Genomic DNA, 18,653 nt, shown 5'->3' with positions numbered 1-18,653 from the left:
CACACAAGAGAAGGAGAAGGAGCCATGATTACAAGCAACTCATGTGGCTCACGCACAGCCACCCTTGTGTACCTCTGCTGACTCTGGAGCTGGGAGCTGCAGAGAGCATGGGAATAGGTTTTGTCTTGTTTCCTGTCCTCCCATTTCCTGAGGAGCAGCAGGAGAATAATGGATTGCACTTTCCTGGTGAGATGTAGCAGAAAATGGCAGTCTCTTGAGCTTGTTCAAGTTACCAGTATGATATTGGGATTAACATGCTGTGTACATCACATTACCCATGTCAGCCCACCCCTCACACAGGTCCCTGTCTCTGCTTTCAGAGCAGGAAAATCCCAGACCAGGGTGATGCATGAAGTAACACAGATGCTGTCAATTTGCTTATTGAGCCCTGGCTTCCTCAGAGCAACAAGACCAGGGAAGGAAAAGGAAAGCAGGTGGGTACCTGCAGGCATACCTATGTGAGGATGCCTGTGAGAGCTAATCTAAATACATTTAGGGTTTAAATGCAAAGCTGATTAGTGAAACCACAGCAAGCTCTTATGTGATATGCTCCTTCAGAGTTAAAGTGGCCATAATTCAATTTATTCATTTAGCTTATTTCCAAAAAGTAAATTAAGGTGGAGTAAATTAAATTAAAACAGCTGACAGCACCTTGATTTTGAAAGGGATTGTTAACTTGGACCAAGTCTACTTCATAAAGAAATGCAGATTATTTTCTCCTGCTAGGCCCCCTGTCAGGCACACCAGCTCCCCATCCTGAAGCATTTTTACACTCCCTCTGTTCAGGGAATCTATAAGAGCAGGACCAAGCTGGACGTGTATTTGGGTGCCTGCCTGTTCTTTAGTGTGCACGTGCTTAAATCCAGGGTAAAATCCCTGCAGCTGGCAGCCTCGTCTCCAAGTGTTTGAGAAGCTAATTGTTGTAATGAGGAATTTTGGTGAAGCCTCTGCTGGGAGCTGGCCAGGCACTGCACATCTCTAAACTCTGTAAATGAATCCTTTTCACTAAACCCATGCAAATGTCACCGTTCAAAACCTGGAAGGTGTTCTTTAATGACAGCTACAAGTATCAAGAGTTGCATAAAACATGTAGACGTGTGTGGGAGCGAGCTGACAGATTATAATTACCAATAGGGAAGGGGGGAAAACCCCCAAAAATTAATTTTTTAAGCAAACCATATAATTGGCCTTTAAAGCTTAGTAGTGTTCCCATTACTAATACAATTTACAGACCTGGAAATCAGATTGAAGTTGTTTGACTCTTCTATTTTCCTGCCCTCATTCCATTTCCTCACTCTACAAATTGTAAGAGGTTTTGCTGACCTTTCACATTTGGTCTAGAACATTTTTTCTGTTTATTACACTCTGCTCTCCTCTTAGCCACTGAAAATGGTGAGGGAAAAGACAACAAGACAATAATTTAAGTTTGGGAGAAGTGAGCTGGGGATGGCAACAAGCAGAGCCCCTTCGGAATAAGGCAGGGAGGTGGCTTCACTCCCAGCTCTCACGTCAGTCATGGCCAGGTCAAAGAAAGCACAACCAGATGTAGATGAAACATCAAAATCCTGAGCTTAAAAGTGTAGAGAGGAATTCTTCTGAAATACAGGAAGAGGTGAACTGGGGAGAACATTCTAGACCCAGTGGGGCAGAAGGACCCACACACAGCACATGCCAGAGAGCAGCACAGCCCTGGGATGGTATCAGAGCCCATCAGCCCACACAGCCTCTGGGCACAGCTGTTTAGTGTCGAGCTGGGGCTCAAACTGGGTTGTCCAGGCAGAAGGACCTGCCTTTGGTCAGACACTGCCCACACACAAAGACTTCGCCCATCCCCACCCGGTGTGGAGCAGAAGACAGTGCCCATTGCCCCTGAGGATGGCAGGACAGCCCCATGGGCTGATCTGGCCTGTTGGATACGCAGCTGTGCTCTCATACATCATCATTAGGGCTGCAAAGTCAAGCAGCAAGAGGAGGAATTGCCAGAACAAAGGCTGTCAGAGGAATTTTAATTCAACCTCCTGGCAGATATGCCTTCTGATGGGGTCTTTAATTACCTCATCACAGCCTACTTTTTCTTCAACAAGGCTGCTGCTTTATTCAGGGCACGATGGACAGAAGGCAATTAATGAAGGGCCAGTCAATATTTTGTTCTATCCTTTTTTCATTCAGTGTGTGGCCCCAGGCATTATTTGCCACATGCCATCAAATCCCTGCTCTTAGAATTATTCATCTTCTCCTGAGCTTTTCTCTGATGTGTATCAGTGCAGCAACTGTGAGATTCCCACACAGGAAGGAATTTCTTTCCCAACACTTCTGTGAGCAGAGCACCTGGGTTTTACCTGCAGGAAAACATGGGGCAGACATGAGCTGCAGAATGCTCCACCCGCAAGGCCCAGGTGGGATTTTTCAGGATACCTACACTGTCTCTGTTCAAAGCCCAACTTCCCTAACCTCTGACAGAGCTGTTTACACACTCAGGACTTCTAGAATTTGAACTTCAGTGTGTCCAGGATATGAGTAACATGGAACTGGTAGCTCTCAGAGAAAAAGAATGTCAGTGGTCTAAAGAGGCAAGAGCTCCTCTGCTGATGCTGTGCTGGAGCAGGGCTCCGTTGCAGCCATGGAGCCAGAGTGAAAGAACAGAGAAATGCTGATATGGGCAAAGGGATGAGCTTCAGGCAGTGCAAGCTGACTGGCATTTGTGAATTTTTCAGCAACAGTTCTGTTTTCCCACCTTAGCCATTCTCTGTAACAGCTGTACTCTGCTGTCTCTTAATCTCTTACAAATTTTTCACCTTTTACCAACCTCCTTTCAGAGGACATTTCAGCCTTTCAACCCAAGAAATCTTCACCTTTCCTCTGGCACAAGTAGAAAGAGGTGAGAACAGGACAGAGACTCAGTAAGAGGAGGATCTCCCTGTGCCACTGGCAGCATCAAAGGGAGCCCCACTCAAATGGTTTCCAGTGAGTGCACTGGGAATGGAACTCTCTGGTCACTGAGCAGCTTAGAAAAGGAACAAGAGAAGAGGAAGGGCATGAACATGAACCTTCATTGCTGTCCAACAGCTGCTTTCTGCACTGCTCTCTCCTGCTCTGTGCCCACTTAACCCACCCTTAGAGAGCTGTCTTTGTGTCCAGGATGGGCTCTCTGAGCCTCTCTCAAGCACGGCTAAGTGGCAGCACTCCTCTCCAGCAGCTTCTGCAGGCAGCACAGAGCTCCCTCATACCCTGCTAGAAATTCATGGGCCTGCTGGCTTGTCACTCCAGAGAGCATCCAGCATTTTCAGCAAGGCTTTTAATTCATTAGCTCACAGAGGAAAATATTCTAACCTTCCTGCCCTCCCCAGCTGAGCCATTGACGTTTTCCTACCTTGCTGCATCACCTTCAGGAAAATAATTACTGAGCATGCTGATAACAGCAGATATTATCTTTGTGAACTGGGTGTTTGCTTGAGATCACAGGGTCTCCCTGCCATGAGCACTGCAGGACACAGTGGGGTTACTGCTTGAAACCTGACCCTCCCTTACAGGCTGTGGGAAGCTCTGTGGTCACTGGGCCCACTCCCAGAGGAACTGGGAGGATGCTGGAGGAAGCTCAGTCAGTGGGCAGGGGCTGAAGGGGGGTCCATCACTGGAACAGGTTACCCAGAAAAGCTGTGGATTCCCCGTCCCTGGAAGTGTTCAAGGCCAGGCTGGGTGGGGCTTGGAGCAACCAAGTGGAAGGCGTCTCTGTCCATGGCATGGGGCATGGAACTAGATATCTTTGAAGTCCCTTCCAACCCAAACCAGTCTGTGATTCTGTGATATGTTGATCTACAGGCAGCCCTTCACCCATGGGCTTCTATAGACAAGACCAGGTGGAATTTAACCACAGGTCCAGCCAGCCAGTTGGATTCACCTGAAGGCACATAATCACATCATACACAGAATACAGATACAGTTCTTTCTCTTGACCCTTGAAATAAGCTGCATAAGCATTTGGGGTAGCAGAGGGTGCCCCATCTCCAGCTTTAGTCTTGTTCTGTAACCAGAGCTGTTGCATCAGTTGTTGCCTCTTAGTCCATATGATCCTGATTCCATTCCCACTGAACTGCCTACATTGCCTATGCTGTAGGATGGCTGCTCTCTGACAGCCTGACTGTATGGACAAAGCTCTTGTGAGGTACCTGGATTTGGGTACCAGCCCTATTTCTGACCCTCAGGTCCATCTCTCCCTTTTTGTGCCTCAATTTCCTTCTCCAAAACATGGTGATTCCAACATAAACATTTACTTCCTTACAGTCAGATGTGCTCTGGAATGGTTGCAGGTTGTTGCTATTTCTGGGCCTGTCATTCTAACACATTTTGGCTGCACTAATTCCCTCCAACAGAAATTGTTCTGCCTGTCCTAGTCTGGGACAAAGCAGGCAATTACTTGTCCCTTACACGTTTATTAACTCTGCAGCTTTCTTTCAATGACTATGTGGAATACAGTAATTTTTTAATATATTTTCATAAACTGTGGGCACAACATGTCCTGTTTCCACTAATAACCGTGCCATATAATTAGTCCTGATTACACAGATATTTAGCATCATTTTACATATTCCAGTCCTTTCCTAGTGCCACTGCCTAGCCAAGACATATTTAAAGCCACAACCATCTCCCTTCTGTTTCCCAGCAGTTTTCAAGATTTCCTTGTGGAGAGGATTGCAGTTAACATGGCAGCTTCAAAGAACAATTTCATTTCACTGGTGTACATTATATATATATATATATATATATAGGCTGTGATCAAATGTCAGGTGACAAAGCCTAGGATACAAATAGAAGGCATCTATCTACTTACAGGGAAAAGCCAGTATTTGAAATCCATCAGGAAATTAACAACATGAATCTTTAGAAATGTATTCCTTAAACATCTGTTGGCTTAGGGCTGAACATTGACCGTATTTAGGATTTTGCTGTGAGGTAGCACCCCCCCAAACGAAAGATCCCTCACCACATTAGACTCTGGTAGGGGAACAAGAAAAATTTGCTCTGTGCAACACTCTGCTCTGTGATTAGAGGTGCGTGTCTTTCCCTGCTGGCGTGGCTGTCTCTATAGAGATGGACATGGATATTGGATGAGATTAAAATGCTTCAGTTACCACTGTCAGTGGTTCTTTAATTTAAAATGAAGAAAGCAAACAAACATTCCTTTTGATGAGGTAACTGAATGATGCTATGAAAAAGCACTTTGCTGTCAGGTGGTAATTAGGTTCAGTAATAGTTGTGGGTTTTTAGCCTTGGAGGCTGTGGCCCCTGGGAGTCTGAGAGAAATGATACATTCAATTTCTGGAGGAGAGGAAGATGCTGAATGCTTTTCTCTGCTAACCCTGCAGGTCTCTGCAGATAAGAGCATTCGGAACTGCAGTGCTGACAATCCTCCTTGAGCCAGCCTAAACTGTGGTGTCAAGATCACAAACAGAGAAGGGAGATGGGCTCAAAGCAGGCCTAACACAGGCAGCCTGGCTCTGACCACATACATAAGGAACTGCCAGAATGGCTGCAGTGAGAGGATTTTTAAAGGCTGCAGAAGGAACTCCAGCAATTGCTCTCTGGTCTGGCCTGATATTTGTAACATCCATCTTACACATCACTAGAAAATCTTCAGTAGGAAAGTGATCCTTTGCAGACAAGGAACCATTCCCACAGCTACTCTTTCAAGGGAAGAAAAAAGCGGGTAGAAGGAAGGAGTGAATCTCAAGGCTCAGCTGCCTCCCTTGCCAATTCAGAATTGCCTTTTCCATTGCAAAATATAAATTATATTCAGTTGTGTTGTTAAGGGTTGAAACCCAAATGAAATATCCCAGTTGCTCCAAATGCATTTAATTGAAAATTTTCAGTTTGGAGGCATTATTGCTGTTTCCTCAGAACAGAGGCAAATTCAGAATATGATGTTTCCCATGAAACAGGTGCTCTGGTTCCTGCTCTGCTTCCATCTCCATGTTGTTACACAGCTTTTCCAGCTCAAGGGATGCTGGTTCTCCATAAACAGTTCAGTGGTATCTCCCCTGCTCTTCACACAAGCTAAGGGACACTGAAAGGACGCAGTTGGCCAACACCAGAGAAGGGCCAGCAGTGCTGCAGGGGGCAAGCTTGGGCATTTCATGCCTTTGTGCATTGCTCACCATGCCTGACTTCACGTCCCACTTCCTTTTGGACTAACTCCCACTGAGCTGGGTGTAAAACTGGAGTAAGGACTCAGAGCAAGAGGGGACCCCCAGGTAAAGTGTCCCAGCTGGGCTGGCAGAAGGAACCTGCCACTGGCTGCCAGCACTGCAGCAGCTCCACGGGGAGGTGGAGAACTCTGCCTTCAGCACGGGCTTGCCAGTAATTTCCTGAAGCACTGAAAAAGTTTTCACTTCCAGAATTAAAACTTTGTGAAATAAAAGTGGGTCTGATTCACTCTCAGGAGATAAATGAAGGGTAAGTCCATTAAAGATACTGGTGTGAGATTGGTGTACAGCAGACAGAATTCAGGAAAGATATCAATATCTCCAAAATCCTCTGAATATTTTTTCAGACATAAACCAGGTATCTTTCCTGATCATAAATGCTTTATTTCCAAATGGAATTTCAATAAAATAAGCACAGTTAGACTAGCACGCTTATTATAAAGCCGTAATGCAGTAGCACTGAAGTTTAGTCATGAAAGGTATTAAAAAAGCAGCCCAGCTAAAGCAAGAGAAATTGCTTTCTGACCTACCAAGTTTTAGGAGTCGGTGCTAGTGGTCCCTCCACCAAGGAGTTCAGCCTGTAGTAATCCAAGAATGTCCTGGCCACATTTCTTCCAAGCTTCGTATCTGTGAGTTTTTCATTAAGGAGCATTTTTAAAAATAATTAATAATAATAATAATAATAGTAGTAGTATAAAAGCAGAGTCTAAAGGTAAATTATTGCTATTTAATGCAAGAGCAAGTTTTACATCAACCATCCCACAGAGCTCAGGCTTCAGGCAAAATGACTTACGCAGGCAGATAAGGTGGGGGTCATCTTGTTTGCTTCTTGTTTTCACAGGCAGATGCGGCATAAAAACACAGACAGGAGGAAACAATCTCCCTTTCCCTGCACGCCTGGCTGCAGATCCCTGTGGTTCTCATGAAATAATACACTAGACAAAATTTCCAATTTCCACATTCAGGGAAAATAATTACCTCAAATGCGTGGATACAGGCAGTATTTCTGTATCCAGGAAACAAGGTCAGCTATATCAGGGTGTGAACCTGCCATGGAGCAGGGTACTGGAGGTTGGGATTAAAGCTGTAGCCCTCCACACCTTTAGCTCTGACCCCACAGTGTCATGGGGAATACACTGCTCTTTCCCTGTGTTGTATTCAGGACCTGAAATGGTGATTTTAGCACAGAACTGGAAGGACAGAAGGTTACCTTAACGAGTTCAGCAGTAACTCTGGTGTGTCTTCTCACTAGCCACGATTTCTCCTTCAGCTCACCCCTAAACCCAGCATTAGGCAGGTGCTGCACATCAAAGCTGCCACAGAGACCTCACGGGCACAGGAACCTGACCTTGCTGAAGACCCAGTTGCTAACAAAGAAGTTGAAAAACCTGTGGATTGCATTGAAAAAAAATATCCCAGACAACATGTCCATGGGGTGAGTCTGCTGCTCTTGTGAAAAGTCAGCATTAAGTCTGCCTGTTACAGGGCAGCATCTCCTTATCACCCACAGGGTAATGTCCAGCTGGGAGATAGCCAGTGGATGCCATTTTCCACAGCTGTGCTGTGGGGGCTGAGGACTCCTTCGTTTGCCTGCTTTGAACTGATGCCTACCCAGGCTGCAATAACCACCTGGTTCTCCAGGGCACTGCCCCAGATGGTCGTGGTGAGGAGCATTTCAGCAGGGCTGCTGCAACAGCTGAGCTGGGTACAGAACCTGGAGAGTCTAAAGAGACCTTTGCATCCAACGCCCAGCAGTCCAGGAAGATAAACCATTGCTGGGTTGTTTTGTGTGCATGTGGGCATGTTCTACTTTATCAATAGTTATCCGCTGATGTGTCCATTAGAGGAAAATTCCAGAAGTGCAGTGTCCCAGGGGCTTCCAGCAGCGCCGGTGAAGACACTGGCTTCTAAATGAAGCTTTTATTACCCGCCCACTTACATTAGACACATCAAAACAAGTGAGCATGAGACATCAGGTTCAGGCATCACTGTGAGATCTTTTTATCATTTATTTATTTATTTATAAGGAAGGTCGAACCAACGTCACAGTCTTTACTCCTGCAAAAATCCAGCCACCAGCTCTCCTAGTGCTGCAGTCAGGTCTAGTGGCTGAGGATGACTCCTGACACTGCTTTTCTCTCCAATGATCTTGTCCTGCTTTCCCAGTTCCCACCGCTGTGCCTGGGGATGGTTACATGGATCTGTCCCTTCTGTCCTGACATGCTCATTGCGACCCTAACACCACATGTGCTGCGACCATCTCTGTTCTGCTGGCCAGCAGCACGGCAGAGCCAGAGCAGCTGGTGCTCCCGGCTGTTGTCTGCCTGGACAGGGAGAGGCGGCTGTGTGGATCAGCACCAGCTGTTCCCTGGCTGTGGCACTGCCCAGCGAGCTCCCCTCTCAGCCTGCCAGCACTGCCGGGCCAGACCTGCCCTGCATGCGGGGAAGCTCACAAAGTTGGAGACAGCCTAAAGTTTAGCAATTCGAGGGAGGGCAGTGTTGCTCTGAAAGTGCTTTGTGATTGTTCCTGGAATTTGGGGATGGCTGGGGGTAGTTTGGTTGCTGCGGATGTGGACTCAAAGCGTGGCGAAGGTTAAGAGTTCAGAGTAGTCTGAGGAAGCGAGGAAGAAGGGAAGAAGAGGGCTGTCAGACACTTAAGGGATTGAGAAGACTAACATGGCTTGATCTTGTAGTTTCTTTCATTTACTTGTCACTTTAAAGACATAAACTGGTAATTGGACTCAGTAAAGTCTCTAGGACATTTTGTCAGTGGCAATCTCAGAAAGCTCCTCTGCCAGAAGTGGCCCTGCTGCCCTTTTCTTTGTCTCTCTGCATTGCCTTTGTTTGCACGGTGGGAAGCACCTGACCTGCAGACAGGGGGAGGAAGCCCTTAGATGAGAGTGGGTGCAGCCAAGGAAGTGGCTCCTTGAGCTCCTGCCTTACAAGTCTGCCTTAACTCTGACCTGCAGGAATCCAGTTCCACTGCTGAGCTCAGGTCTTAGGAACAGCTTTCTGAAGCTAAGGACAGCTAACCAGTGGAATAACCTGCCTTAGCATGTCTGGAAATCTCCAGACCAGAGGTCTTCAAGAACATGTTAAGCCCACAGCAGACATGATTGGTTTAGGTGTAATTCATACTGTGTGAAGTTTGGGTACAGAAACATAAAAGGGCCTCGCAGGCCACTTCACCCCATTTTCCTACAGTTCTGAATATATTTTCCAGTGCACACAGAGACCTGTTTGCTAAGATTGCCAAGAAAGGTAAGGGTATTTTGCAGAACACAGACACACAGATAGATGGAGAGCATGAAGAAATCAGAAATGCAGTGCCACATGCATCCACTGAAAAGTCACAAAATGGGAATAACTTGCAGTCAGCATTGATGAGAAGAGACTCAAACCAGCATGGGATAAAAAACGTGCATGTTCTAGTACAAGTCTCTGCAGCCATCCTGCCCCCTCTGCTCTGCCTGTCACTTCCGCAAAGGATGAGCGGTTTCTGTCATGGAAATCAGGCACCTGATACATAAAACCAGGAGCAGCAGCATTGGTCTCTCCCTGTGATTGTCCAGCCTGGGCAAGAGCTGGCATGACTCCCTCAGCAAGTGCCGGCAGCACGTGTGTGCAGAACCGGTAGAGGAAAACAAATTAAAGCAGTAACATTTATCTCTGGTGCACGGAAGGCTCAAACTCCACTTTGGCTAGCAGTGTATCCTGAGCATGTAAATAACAGCTACTGCAACCAGAACCCACTTCTGCTGGCTGGTTTGGTTGGTTGGTTGATTTTTAACCAGCTTCCTTTCTGCAGTCACACATGCTGTGTGCCCACAGGAGCTCCCTTCCTAGCTTGAACTGCACTTGACAGAAGGCCATTTCCCAGCTATTCCCATCATGGGAGCTCAGCTCATATGAGACACTCAAAATCTATTTGGGAGGGTCATGATGGAAACAGCTGGATGTACCTTCACCTTCACTAGGGTCTGCAGCTCCCTCTCATCTCCCTTCCTCCTCCACAGACTCATTCCTCCATGCTCTATATTTCTACCTGGAAGTGGAAACCAGTGTCCCTCCTGCAAACACCCTTCTCACAGCATTCACTCTGTGAACGGCATCAGCAGATTTGGGGAGATTTCAGGACAGTCTGTTCATGCACAACTCTGCCAAATTTCACAGATGTTAGGAGGTTCAAGAATCGAGCTGGGCTCTCTGCAAAATCCCGCACGTTTATGATCCCTACCATGCCCCACAGCCCAAAGCTTCCAGCCCTGGTAAGAAAGGAAGACAGAGGAGTGGGGACTCTCATAAGCCATTACTAGTTTTCAGCTGACACGATTCATTGAGCCTATTGTGAACAGTCTGCTTAAGCTCAAGCTTCTGGAAGCGCAGACAGAGCCTTGTTCTGTCTGTGCATGGAGGCAATAAAAATCTCAATTTGGAAACCAGTTAGCAGTACAAGTCATTAGGGGAGGTACTAAATGTTGCTGCTTTAATAGCTCACTGATCCTTTAATAATGTCACTGCTGCAGAGCATGGTGGCACCATTCGCTTGCTTTTGTTTTGCTTTTTGAAATTCAGGGTCATTCCACTTTCAAGTGAGTGGATTATCTCTCTTTCCTCCTTCTGCCAGATACTGCAAACTGCTTTAAATAATTAGAAAAAAGAATGGCTCCTTCAAATTCACCATCTCATTTTCATAAGGTCCAGTGTCATTGCTTTGGAACAGGAAGAGAAGCTGTGATGGTGGTAAGGATTTGACAAGGGCAAAACAGTTAGCAGCCCCCACTCATCTTTGATAAGTCCTGTGGGGTCTCTGCCAAGCAGATTGGATCTCTGGTTTTATGTCTCATCTAGAGGACGGCACCTCCATCAATTTGAAACACGGCACTGGGTTATTAGCTTATGGAATTCATCCAAGTTTAGTCCTAAGTAGGATTTGAAATGTGACCATTCAATCCAGAGGCACCACTGGCCAGACCCACGCAAGCCTTTTGTTTCAGACAAACAGCTTTAAGTTATCCTAAAGACAGACATAGAGGAAGGAAAAAAATGGAAAGGGAGAAAGAGGGTAAGGAAAATGAGAACAAAGAGAAGGATGAATCTTTTTAATAGCTCAAATTAAAAACCAGAAGAAGCTCTTTGTTTGACACAACTGAATTTTACAGCAAATCTCAGTCCACCGCAACAAGGATCCTGTTATTTATGAAAAGAGGGTTATTTTGTTTGGGAGAGTCCCAGATGACTGTGGTCAGCGAGCATACTGTCAGCTTCATACAATCTCAAGAGAAATATGGATGAGGTTTTCTCGTCTGTTTAGAACAGCTTCCATCAATGGCTCAAACCCCTTCCTGACTCGAACAAGAGCTCTAATGGAAAATGGCATTACAGGGCTTTAAACCACCATGTTATATCATGCCAAGCCTGATCAGAGCTAGTCCTCTATTTGAGCAGAGCTGTTTTTACCAGTTACTTACTTATTTTGTTTCACAGCACTGACACTGCTCTCTAATAAACAGATGCTGCCCCAATCTCAGCTCATGGGGGGCCCACTCCAAGCAAAGTGTGACTGGGGCAAAATAGAGACTTGGTGGTGAAGGAGGGTGGGCAAAGGGGCTATTCCAAGGCTTTTCACCAGCATTTAACATGATGCAAAGTCTGGGGGCTAATGATGTGCCCTTCCCTGGGACTCACTCCAGGGAAAAAAGGTTCCCAATGCCTAGCATAGCTGATTACATATTTCAAAATCATTATCAAAGGAGGAAGCTTCTGAGATGGGTGTGTGGGGAGGAGATCGGGCTCCTGTGTAAGAACGAGGCTCAATGTGGGAATTACTGGGGACACCCTTTCATGGTACCTGGCAGGTCAAACTCGAGAAATGCAGCCAGACCATCCAGCCTTAAAATCTATAAATGCCCTGAACTGCCAGCCTGGAAATAGCAAAGGGACTTTCCCTAAGGAGAGCATTTTCATTCCCAACAGCCTGAGCTCCTGGTCCCGGATAGGACAGACACTTTTGGAAGCAAAAGGTAACAGCAATGACGAGCCTTCATTTTTATTCCTCTTGTGCGTTATCAGGGAAGGAACCAGGCGGAAAGATCTCTGACCGACTATTTCAGGCTTTCAGGCCCTTTTCCTGAAATGCTTGATTGTTGTGGAAGAAATTACGAAGATTGGAGTTGTGCGCTCTTCTCCCTGAGTAATCAGAGGCCTGTAATTTTCTCTCCTGCTCTGAAAGAGGAGATTGGAGAACAGGGATCTTGGAGAGCACTGTTTTATCTCTGCCGGAGGGACTGTGCTCAAGGACCACGCTGTGTTTCCCATGAACTCATTTCAATATCAGCTTTTGCTTTTGTCCTCATGAGCTGAACTGAAACAGGCAGATCCCACCTAACACTGGGACACGGGGAACAGACAAGAAGGTGGAGGTGCTGCACAGGAGCCAGTGGCTGGACGGAGCCAAGGTGCTGCATCGAGGGGCAGCAGAGGCTGGAGGGGAGCAGAGTGTGGGGGAGCACCGGTGTGCCCCAACTCTCTGCCACCTGTGAGACTGGGCACCTGTGAAGGAGGTGCCCAGCTGAACACGTTCTGCTGCTGATGGAAACCTGCCCATGGCACTGAGCTGCAGAGTGGCTGCCACACGTGTGGCCATGAAAAGGGAGCACCTGACTCAACACAAGATTCAAGACACACAGAGGGGTACAGGAAATTCAGGGTGCCCCAAGCAAGCTTGGTAAGGACTGAGATGTCTCAGACACCACCAAAGCAACGCTGGGAACGCCACAGGGCCACAGCCCATTTTACCTCTGGATCCATGTGCCTTTCCCAGAGCTATGAGCTTGATTTTACAGGGACACCTCTGACTGCTGCTCCATCAGCCTAATGCCATCCTCACATTGCTCCATGCAGGTGACATTTTGTCCATCTTATGGTCCCTCTGCACCAGTGGGAGATGGAAATGGGCCTTCCTGTAAATGGTAATCTGGCCTAAGATATAAGATAACCAAAGAAAATGGTTTATTAAATATTTTGGTGTTGCTGACTCCTGATGAGATTTTCTGAGGGACAGAGGTCACAGCCAAGCTCACAGCTGAAAAAGAAAAAAACCCTGAAAGAATGAATTTCAGCACCAGTATATTTTACTTCATAAAAATATTGCATCAGCATCACTCTGTAAATTGGTATACTGTTAAAATGATTAATTTAAAACCTGATTGTAACAGCTTCTATCAAACTGTCCCACAATTAATTTGGGCCTGAATTTACTGGTCTCACATTAATGTCTGATGGATCTTTAGCAGGAAAACATAGGATGAGTCTCTTGTGATTTTAACGTTTCTGATCCTTGCTATTGTTTAATTCTGGTTACTTGCTAGCTCTGGGAAGGAGCCCTTGTGGATTAGCTGACCTCAGCTCTTTGCACAGTCAATGAAAATTACAGAGCTGATTCTCTCTGATGTACTGAAAAGGGATGAGGACAGGGGAAGAAATTTCCAAGTGAAAATCCAGCATTCACAACCTTCTATCACTGATGAATGTCCTCAAATGCACAAGTGAGAAATAGCATGAAAAATAAAGCCTTAACAGCTGTTTTCAGCTTGGTTGGAAATGCAAGAACAGTACAATACTTTCCAATTGTAATTAAACCCCCCCAAATCCACTAGAAAATCATAAGATGAACTCTTTAGGGATCCTCTTAGTCCCTCCCATCTCAGCTCAGAAACATGATGATCCCTGTTGTTCCAGGTCTGGAAGTTCCCATTAGACATTCCACCCACGGCTTTGGGCATAACATTTACTACCACCCAAACAAAATCAGTTTCAAGATAAATGGTAGAAAGAGTGTTTCGACACACCAAAGTGTGGATAAACCATTTCTCATCTCTAAATTGCTGGAAGCTCGTGAGTTGTATAAATCACAACCAGGCATCAGTAATCTGTTGTGTGCTGCATTTTCCCTCTTCAGCTGCAGCTTCCATTGTCAGACAGGGCATAGTCAATAGCTTTGACAAGGGCAATCCTAAAAGGAAGAAATTAAGAAATGAGATTGACTAAGAAATATGAGGAACTGAGAAACACGAGGATTGTGTTCCCTGGTGGCAGAAGCCTGCCTGTCGCTGGGTTGAAAGTTTTTGAGTAAAGAGAATTGAAGAATGCTGGCAGTGATTGCAGGATTCACTGGGATTTTAGGGGACCTTCCTTCCCTGGCTGGAATACCACAGGTTCTTCTGTGTCCAAGTGGAACTATTTGCACTTGGGAGCACGGGCATCTGCTCTCCAGTGTCTGAGTAGACCCAGATGACCTCCTGAAACCTACCTGAGGTCACCCAGCAGGAAAAGGACTCAGTCCAGTGGCTGTTAGATGGTCTCAGTCAAGATGCCTCTTAAGAACTTGCTCAAAGACACACTGGATTTATCCTGCATTCAGTCAGTCTTTGTTAAGACGAGGCACCGTCTGCATTTGTAGTGGGCCAAATGCAGGGAAGGGACCACTTATCCTCAGGAATTGGCTTAGCTCCTCTCTCAATCTGTCCTGGGAGGAAAAAGGACCATGGCCTCAGAGGCTGTGTCTTTAAAAACACTTGCAGTCTCCAAGTAATAGTCATGCTTCAGTGTGTTCAGCATTTCAGCTGAGCTCAGTACAAAGTGCAGTGATTTAAAGCTGGGAGATCAGGCAGGATTCAGCAAATTCAGAATTATTTATTTCTTTAGAGCAGAAAGTCTGGCTACAGATTATTTACTGCAAATGGGTCTGTTTGGGGGAAGGGAGGAAGGCACGAGGGTAGAGAAGGGGTGAATTGATTGATAGAAATTTTTTCAATTAAAACAAGCAGTTTTTAAAAAAGATTTAATGCTTTATTGAAAACTGTGAAATAATTTAAGAGTCTGGAGCTCTGCTAAGTGCAGATCATAGAGATGAGGGTAGAGGGAGAAGAAAATAAAATTTTATTCTGTGGGTGAAGGGAAGGAAGAAGAAAAAAAGGGGGAAGGGGAAGAAAAAATATAATTATCTTTGTTTCTTTGTCTACATTAATGTATTTCTCTCCCTGAGTTATCTCCAGTATCTGCAAGTATTGATTCAGAATAAGGCACTGCTGGGCAGGCTGCAGGCAGCCCAGAGCTCTGCTGGGAATGCAGGGTTTCCAGGGCTGCCAGAGCACAAAGAAGATCCAGGGGTTGGCTTTGCAATGGGAACTCTGCCTGCCCAAACCAGAGACAGGGCACCTGCTCCCTCTGCAAGGGCCGAGCTGGGCTGGGGTGGCACAGGACGTCCAGAGCAAGGGATGGGTCACTGCTGAAGGGCTCTTTGGGTGCTTTGCTTGGGAGTGAGTGGCATTAAAGGATGAGAGGACAACCAGAGCTAAATGAAGTAATATTGGAAGGAAGGGGCATCAGCCCATGAATGCCAAGACCTCATTTCTGCTTGCTCAGACTGAAGGGCCCATCCCACACTTGGGCTATCTGCACTAGGGGGGGCTTCCTCCCCGTAGCAGGGACACACATGAGCCGGGCCAGAGCTCTCCCCACATCAGCTGGACACACCTCACCACAGGTGGTCACTCCAGAGAGGTGGTGCTGGAAGGTAAGGAGAGGATTAGAGCTATTACTGGTAGGTAGAGAAGCTAATGCTATTTTTGTCTTTGTAGGGAAGAAGTAAAATATTACTATAATCTCCACCACCCCCAAATTAATTGCCTCTTTGCTAATATAATTCCCATTCCCAGATAAATTTAGCTTTTTCTAAACCCTTTGATTTTTCCTTTGTGTTTTACACTCAAGCTGGAATGCAGTGATAAGGCACTATGCATATATATATATTTAATCTACACACACACAAATATAGTTATATATAGTCCCTGCCACAAATAACTCCTCTGACTGCTGTCACAAAGCCCTTGCTAAAACAGCTTCTCACTCAAGCTGGGTTGTCTTCCTGCATCATGTCCCCTGGGGAAGGGCTGCTGGCAGCAGCGGGGCTGTGTCCAGACAAAGGTGCTGGAAAGGTCTGCAGCTCTACCCTTCTCCACTGCCTGTGTCTTCCCCGTGTTTCTCTGATGGGAATCAGCCATTGCCAGACTTCAGATCCACCAACTCCTGTAGTTGTCACAACAAACAGCTTTCTTGGAACAGCTGGCAGTGTCTTGCTGTACCGTCAGCATATAGGAGTGGCCCTCGAGTTTTAAAAAGGGCATCTCAGAGCAAGTTCTTGTGAGGGAACTGAGCATTGACTGGCAGGCCAGCTTTATAGCCACTGCCATCCTTGGTGAAAAGGGCCTTCATAACAACATGCTTGTGACTGTAATTTAATCAGCAGCCTCTGGTTAAATTATTTTGTATGACTCTTCTCCTATTAAACCTTCATATTTGTTATACCACATCCTATTTTGCTATTGGCACAGTCTCACTCTCTGCTTGTGTTGCCTATCTCTGTTTCCATATTACTAACAAGGAGTAATTCCAGGAGCACTGTTTGCCTCTATTCACAAGTTCCAGTATCATCCTGGAGGAGTCTCACCGATTCCCAGCTCAGGTGACGCAGCAGCGCCAACCTCTTCCAGACCTGGAGAGAGCTCCTCCCTCTCAGAGCCACTCCTGACTCCGGTGTCCACATGGAATCACTGGGGAATACTCCCGTGGATGCCAAAGGATGTTTACTGCAGCTGTGGCCCTGATGCAGAGGGCTGGGACTGACTCTTCAGTGAGCAGCACCTCTGGGCACTGCAAAGCTGTGAGGACGAGCTCCCAGCTGCATCCCAGGCTCTTGTGGGGAGCAGCGTTTGCCTGCTGTAAGGCCACAGAGCTCCTGAAGTTGGTTTAATTTCAGCTTCATTGTCTGGATACTTCAAGGGCTTAAAAAAAGGCTGATCAGGAGTACAGAAAGCCCAAGGAAGAAAAGCTGAAAAGATTTCTGGACTTTGGGCCACAGAATAGTGAGAGAGAGTGTGCAAGTAAGTAAAGGCTGCTGTAGAACAGGATAAACTTTTCACCATCTGCTGGTGATGGGACAAGAAGCAATGGCCTTAATTTACAATAAAACAGATTAGGTTTAGGGGGAAGCTTTCCAGCAATAAGACCAGTGAAGCACTAGAAAAATATCTCCTGCAGACTCTGTGGCATCTCCATCTTAAGACAGAATTAGGAAAACAGCTATGAGGCCAGGGGAAAGGAGAGCTGAACTTTTTTGAGGATGGAGGGATCAGCAAAAGGTTGCCCTATAACTCAGTTCCTTAGGCTCAGATCTTGCTGCATAGGAGCACTCTCCACCAGGTTTTATCTCAGTCCTTAGTAAGGCAATTATGACAAGCCTCTGCTCCTTTTGCATTTCCAGGAAGAAGAGTAAGGGGTACAACATCACCCCTTTGTAGCCCACAAGCCCCAAAAGACCACTCTAAGCAGCTCACCCTTCACCACTCTGGCCTGAGATTGAAAATTCAGCCCCTCTTTTAAGGGCACTACTGTCTTCAGCTGGAGTGAATCCCAAGTCCCCCATCCCACATTCATCTGCTCTTAACTTCTGAATTCAAACACTGTTCTTCTTTAAAAGCCTCTCTGCCTTTTGCTGCTAATTAAAACATTGGTTGCACTCTGGGCTTGCTTTTCCAAGAGGTCTGGACAGCATTGCAGGCAGTTCAGACAAACAAACAACCAGACAAACAGAATCCATTAGGAACTGCCACTGCTGACTGTCGCCCTTTCGCATACATCACAGTGAAAAGGTTAATGCTTCCCAAAAGGGACGGAAGAGACGGGCGGAGGGGAAGGGCAGGAGGGATCCAATCCTGCGAAGACCAGATGTCAAAGATGCTCAATACCACACAGAATGGGCTCCCCCGCAAGCAAGGCAATTGCCCATCCCTTGGCAAAGCTTCCCTTGGAGGGATCTATAATTTATTAGGGAAGGTGGAGTGCTGAATAAATTGTGCATAGAGATGAAGCGGCGATGATCGCTAACTCAAATCCCTGGGAGCTTGGCATTTCCAATCTTTAGCTCCCATTTGTGTCCCCCCGGTCCCTCCGAAGTGAGCAAGCCAAAGAGCTGAATATCGACAAAACATAATGAGCTCATTGAGATCTAAGCGCTGCAATTAGCAGGGTGGAATGGAGCAGAGGGGCTGGGAGGCAGACTGTAATTATTTATAATGTTGATAATCACTTACATGTAGTTAAAAATATAAATACATCCCCATGCTTGATGGCATTAACTACCCTTCAATTAGCTCCGTGCCCACTAAGTAAGCGATAGCCAGGTACAGACAGGAGAAAGGCTAAAGGTCTCTGTCTTGTGGCTGTGCTCACCAGGAACTGCTGCTGGATGGGTGGAAGAAGAGCTTTTAAAGGAGGTGCCTTTGTGATAGCTCACACCACCACCTATTGCTAATGGAGTTCTGAAAGAGATGGCTTAGACTGTTGGCTCCTGTTCTCATGGTGGTAGATCACCCTCTGCCATCTTCTGTCCTG

At 46.3% G+C, this 18,653-nt stretch overlaps 1 protein-coding gene across 1 annotated transcript in view; it reads right to left on the bottom strand.

The window, feature by feature from the left end:
• The window catches only part of BEND5 (BEN domain containing 5), an 885,667-nt gene that overhangs the window by 7,336 nt on the left and 859,678 nt on the right, over positions 1-18,653 (bottom strand). The window contains exon 12 of the mRNA XM_039556517.1: positions 6,731-6,827. Within this exon, the coding sequence (XP_039412451.1) occupies positions 6,731-6,827 (97 nt within the window). The remainder of the gene's footprint in view (positions 1-6,730; positions 6,828-18,653) is intronic.

The sequence above is a fragment of the Corvus cornix genome, chromosome 8 (genome assembly GCF_000738735.6).
Source record: "Corvus cornix cornix isolate S_Up_H32 chromosome 8, ASM73873v5, whole genome shotgun sequence".
NCBI lineage: Eukaryota > Metazoa > Chordata > Aves > Passeriformes > Corvidae > Corvus > Corvus cornix.
This window is presented reverse-complemented; position numbering and strand designations above follow the sequence as displayed.